The 5,041-nt window shown below is 45.9% G+C and overlaps 1 protein-coding gene across 1 annotated transcript in view; it reads left to right on the top strand.

Moving 5' to 3' along the window:
- Positions 1-4,204, top strand: part of ASB1 (ankyrin repeat and SOCS box containing 1) — a 15,839-nt gene extending 11,635 nt beyond the window's left edge. Inside the window, exons 4-5 of the mRNA XM_007452885.1 lie at positions 2,264-2,649; positions 3,840-4,204. Of these exons, the coding sequence (XP_007452947.1) occupies positions 2,264-2,649; positions 3,840-4,045 (592 nt within the window). The 3' untranslated portion in view covers positions 4,046-4,204. The remainder of the gene's footprint in view (positions 1-2,263; positions 2,650-3,839) is intronic.
- Positions 4,205-5,041: the final 837 nt, after the last annotated feature.

Genomic DNA, 5,041 nt, shown 5'->3' with positions numbered 1-5,041 from the left:
GGACTCTCAACCACTGCGCCACCAGGGAAGCCCCTAATTTTTTATAGTATGTATTTACATGGTTCCAAAGTCAAATCTATACAACAAAGTATATTAAAAGCAGTCTAGGTTCTATCCTCATCTGCTTCATCCCTGCCCTATAGATAACCATTTAAAAAGTTTTGCGGTTTATCCTTCCATCATTAAAAAATAGGCAGGCATGTGTCTAGGTGTGTGTCATGTACACATTGGTATTGCAGCCTCCTCCCCAGGATAAACAGTGGCATACTTCACGTTCATCGTCCTGCTTTTCTCATTTATCAGGGTGTCCTGGAGATCACTGTAGAGCAGTCCTTAGCCCTGGTCCTCATTCCTTTTCGGATGGTACAGTGCTCCTTTATGTGGATGGGCCAGGCCCTCTTGACGAACCTGTGGCTCGTTTCTTGCCTTTGGCTATTACGGGTACTGTTTTAATGAATTGCCTTGTGTATGCATCTTTTCAGAGTTTTGCAAATGTGTCTTGGGACTAGATTCCAGGAGTTGTGATTGGTGCATCAGAGGGTACATGCATAGGTAAGTTTGCCAGCTATCACCAGATTTCCCTCTACAGGGATTGCTCCATTATGCCTGGCCCCCAGCAATGAATAAGACTTTCTTTTTCTTTAAAGCTCGGTCAATAAGTTTTTGGATTTTTCCCAATCTGATAGGTGAGAAGTGGTGTCTCCGAGTAGTTTTAATTTGCATTTCTGTTATGAGTGAGGCTGAGCATCTTTTCATCTGGTTGAGAGCTGTTTGCACGTGTCTGTATCCATCTCTGGCTCATTTATCTATAGAGCTGTTTATCTTTTCCTTTTAGAAGGTCTTTATATATTAAGGATGTAACATTTCCCCCAATATGTAACTTATTGTTTTACTTTACTTATGTTAAAAAAGCTTTGTTTTTATATCTTTTCCTGATCTTCCAAATCAACTTTATAATCAACTTATGTAGCTCCAGGGATGTTATTTTTATGTATTTACATTTATGGTCAACTTATTTAGTTCTGGGGAGGGTATTTTCATTTATATAATAAACTTAGGGAAAATGACATCTTAATGATATTGAGTCTTCTTGTCTAAGACTACGGTATGTCTTTCTGTGTCCTTAGGTCTACTTATGTGACTTTCAGTAGTATTTTATAATTTTACTCATGCAAATTTTGGACATATACTGTTAAGTTTATGCTTAGATATCTCACTTTAAAATTTATTTTGCTCTCAGAAATGAGGTCTTTTTCATTTTATCTTTCAATTTGTTTTTGTTTGTATATAGAAGGCTGTTGGTTTAAAACTTGCTACTTTAATAAATTCTCTCATTGCTTGTTAACTGCATTTTCATTAATTATTTAAGGATTTCCGGACAGTTATATCTTCTGTAAATAGGGAAAGTTTTACCTCTTCCTTTCCAATTTTAGTCAGCTAATTGCTTTCTCTTGTCTAATTGCACTAGTACTTAAAAAAAAAAAAAAGAGTCTTTAAAACGAGTGGCTGGAAAGTGGGGCTGTGAGCCTTGCTCCCGGCAGAGCTGCTGCTTGCGCTTCCCCGCTAGGCGAGAGGCTGACTTCTGGGGTGAGGAAATATTTTTTACCATGTTAAGGAAATATCCCTTACGTTCTTTTTTATTAAGTATTTGCAAACATGCTTAAGTGTTGAGTTTTGTTATATGCCTTTTTTTTTTTGCATCTATGGAGATAATCATGGATTTCCCCCTTAGCTCTGTGAATATGATGGATTATGTTAATAGAGTTTCTAATTTAAGAACTACCCCCTGGAATAACCCCCATGAGGTCATTGTATGTTGCTTTCTTAATGTTTTTAGATTCTCTTTGCTAACGTTTTATTGGAGGTTGTTGAGTTGATATTCCTAAGTGCGGTTAGTTGGTAGTTTTTCTTTATGGTGTGGCCTTTGTCAGGTTTGGAGATTATTGTTTTGTTAATTTCATAAGCTGAATTTGGAAGTTTTCCTTCTTTTTCTTTGCTTTGAAATAGTTAAAATAGCCATGGGATTGTTGGATCTTCAAAGGTTTGAAAGAACTCCCTTACGAGTTCCTTTTGCGTGAGTGGATTCCAAGGTTCCTAACTACCGTGGTACCTGCTGGTGGTCACGGGACCACTGTGACTGCGGGGCTCTCCGGTGCTCCCAGCGCTCCTGGAGTTCGGGCCCATCTCCACCGGGTGCCGTGGGGATGCATTGACTGCAGTTGGCCTGCTGTGAGGTCTCACTGTCCGTGTGTCTACCCTGCAGGTACGGGGCCGATGTTGATGTCAACCACCACCTGACTCCTGACGTCCAGCCCCCTTTCTCCCGGCGGCTCACCTCCTTGGTGGTCTGCCCCCTGTACATCAGCGCAGCCTACCACAACCTCCAGTGCTTCAAGCTGCTCCTGCAGGCTGGGGCAAACCCGGACTTCAACTGCAACGGTCCCGTCAACACGCAGGGCTTCTACAGGGGCTCCCCCGGCTGCGTCATGGATGCCGTCCTGCGTCACGGCTGTGAGGCGGCCTTCGTTAGCCTGCTTGTGGAGTTCGGAGCCAACCTGAACCTGGTGAAGTGGGAATCCTTGGGCCCAGAGTCGAGAGGCAGAAGGAAGGTGGACCCTGAGGCTCTGCAGGTCTTTAAAGAGGCCAGAAGTAAGTGGCCTTAGTTGAACTCTGACTGGCAGTCTCTTCAAGTCAATTGAATGAACCAAGTTGTAGCAATTTAAAAAAAAAAAAACAACCTCCAACTAAGCACTTGGTCAGAACCTTCAGTGAGGACTGGGAATTTTCTAGAATGGTCTTCCAGGTTGGTCTTCTCTTTTGAAATTCCCAGACACTAAGATTTAATACCAAGAAATCTATCAAAGTGCATGTTCTCAGAGCTCCTAGAATTATGTTCTCTTTACCCCTTTGCTGTGCCTTGTCATCCCGGATTCTTTCACTGCTGTGTTTATGGCTTTTCAGTGTTTGCTGGACAACAGATTGCAAGCCCTGCCTTCTCCAGGGCGCCTCACGTCCCCTTCTTCAGTCCCACTCAAATACCACTGTTCTGCATCGTGTGCTAAGTATGATTTTTGTTAGAATAAGGTCTGCAGTTTGCTTATTCATGAAGAAGGAGTTTGCCAGTGAATTACGTTGATGGCCAGGGAGTCTGCAGTTGATCCGTGGCTTGGTACTTGTTGTCGTTCTCTCTCCGGGACTCAGAAGTTGACCCTGTGCGCCCTCTGACCTGCCCACACCCTGCCCCTTTCCCGTCTGGGTCTTGAGGGCATCTGAGTGACCCCCTTTTCCCCAGTCCCTTACCTCTCGCAGAACTTAAGTTTGTTGTGTTCTTGTTATTGGCTTTCCTTAAACCAGTCATTGAAACATGGTCCTGTTGAGCCTTCCCCAAAAGAGTTGCTTGCTGGTCAGTTGGAGCCACACTGACAGAGTTAGGCTCCCTGTGTTCATGCCTGTTTCACAGGCAGAGACACGGCGAGGCTGTTTTGACCCAGAGCAAAATTGTCAGCCTGCCCTCCTCCTGTGTTGCTCGGCCCGTCCCCTTCAGACCCCCTTGGAGCTTCTGGGAGGGACCAAGAGCAGAGACTGACAGAGGGCAGAGGGCAGTTTGTCACACCTGCTGGGGCGTGCAGTGGCCAGCTCTGTTTCTCTGTCTAGGGAGTTCCACAGAGTTGAGCAGATAACAAGACCTTTCTCACCAGGGCCTGCTCTCCTCTGGAGGTGGGAAGTGGCAGCGAGCGTTGGCGCAGCTCCGCTTGTCCTCAGAGCCAGCCTTTGGTCTGTAGGGTTAGGAGAGGCATTTAACCTCTCCCTCTGTCTCCCTTTCTTCCCATGCGTTCCAGGTGTCCCCAGGACCTTGCTGAATCTGTGCCGCGTGGCCGTGAGAAGAGCGCTTGGCAAATACCGACTCCATCTGATTCCCTCGCTGCCTCTGCCAGACCCCATAAAAAAGTTTCTGCTGTATGAGCAGAATTCACGAGCAGTGGTTGACTGCAGTGAGGAGGAAGCAGTCTCCAGAGCCGGTCGACACCGATTCTTGCCCCTGTGACCACGTCCTGTGCTGCTGACTGAATCCCACCTGGCTGTTGATGAAGCGGAATCAGCCTTGTCCTCGTGGATTGTATTCCATCTAAGGTGCTTGGGGCGTCGGACAGTCCTTAGGTCGGTATCAGCCGAAAGGCTCGTACAAAATTAATTTTGTTCTTCCTCAATGTCTGTGTTTTGGAAATTAATGAAATGGGCCTTGAAATGTGAGCAAGTCCGGGTTGAGCTTGGAGGCCGGCTGACTTCCCCAGGAGGGGGAACTAGCACTTTGCAGGGCTGTGCTGCTGCGTTTGCCTCTCAGCTTGATTAACGCGAAATGAAAAGGAGTCTTGCTATAAAAGTACAGAGATGCAGTTCCTGAACTTACTAGTTTGTTTCCCCTGCTCCTGGGGTAGACGTGTGACGTTTATCATACGCACCCCGTTTCCTTGCCGCTTCACTGTTCTCTCTTTGTGGCGGAGGCGTCATATTAATTGTCTTCATTCAAGGATGGTTTCCTGGCCACATGGATTGGCTTTACTGCCTCAGAGTCAATACCTGCATTTGTTCACAGCCTCTTTAGGTAACGCTCAGAGTTCTGCAGCGCTGCACCTGTTCTGATACCTACCTGTGCCTAGCATCATGCCAACAGGTCTCATGAGTTCTCTGCCATTTCACTTTGGGGAGCTTCCAGACAGTTGATTGATTTTAGGAGGCCAACGCTGAAATAGCCAGTAATTGACTGCCTACATTCGGACCAAGGACTGTCCAACAGCATTCACTGCCAGTTCTAAAAGAGGAAGATGCCTGCGGCGCTGTCTTCTAGTCCCTGCACATACCAGAAAGTGGAAACTTTAGTCATCTTCTGGATGGTTCTAAGCTTTCAGTTGCTTTATGTTCAGTGGACAAAACATCTGCTGTTTGGTTGATTGATCTTCACTTTTTTGGTAGTTGCTCCTAGAACCGAAGAAAGGGGATAGCAGTGAGGTCAGAGGTCTTCCTCTGGCCTGCTGGGGGTGGT

This window comes from Lipotes vexillifer, unplaced genomic scaffold (assembly GCF_000442215.2).
Source record: "Lipotes vexillifer unplaced genomic scaffold, Lipotes_vexillifer_v1.1 scaffold652, whole genome shotgun sequence".
NCBI classification, from domain to species: Eukaryota; Metazoa; Chordata; class Mammalia; order Artiodactyla; family Lipotidae; genus Lipotes; species Lipotes vexillifer.
Note: the sequence above shows the minus strand (reverse complement) of the source record. Positions and strands in the feature narration are given on the sequence as shown.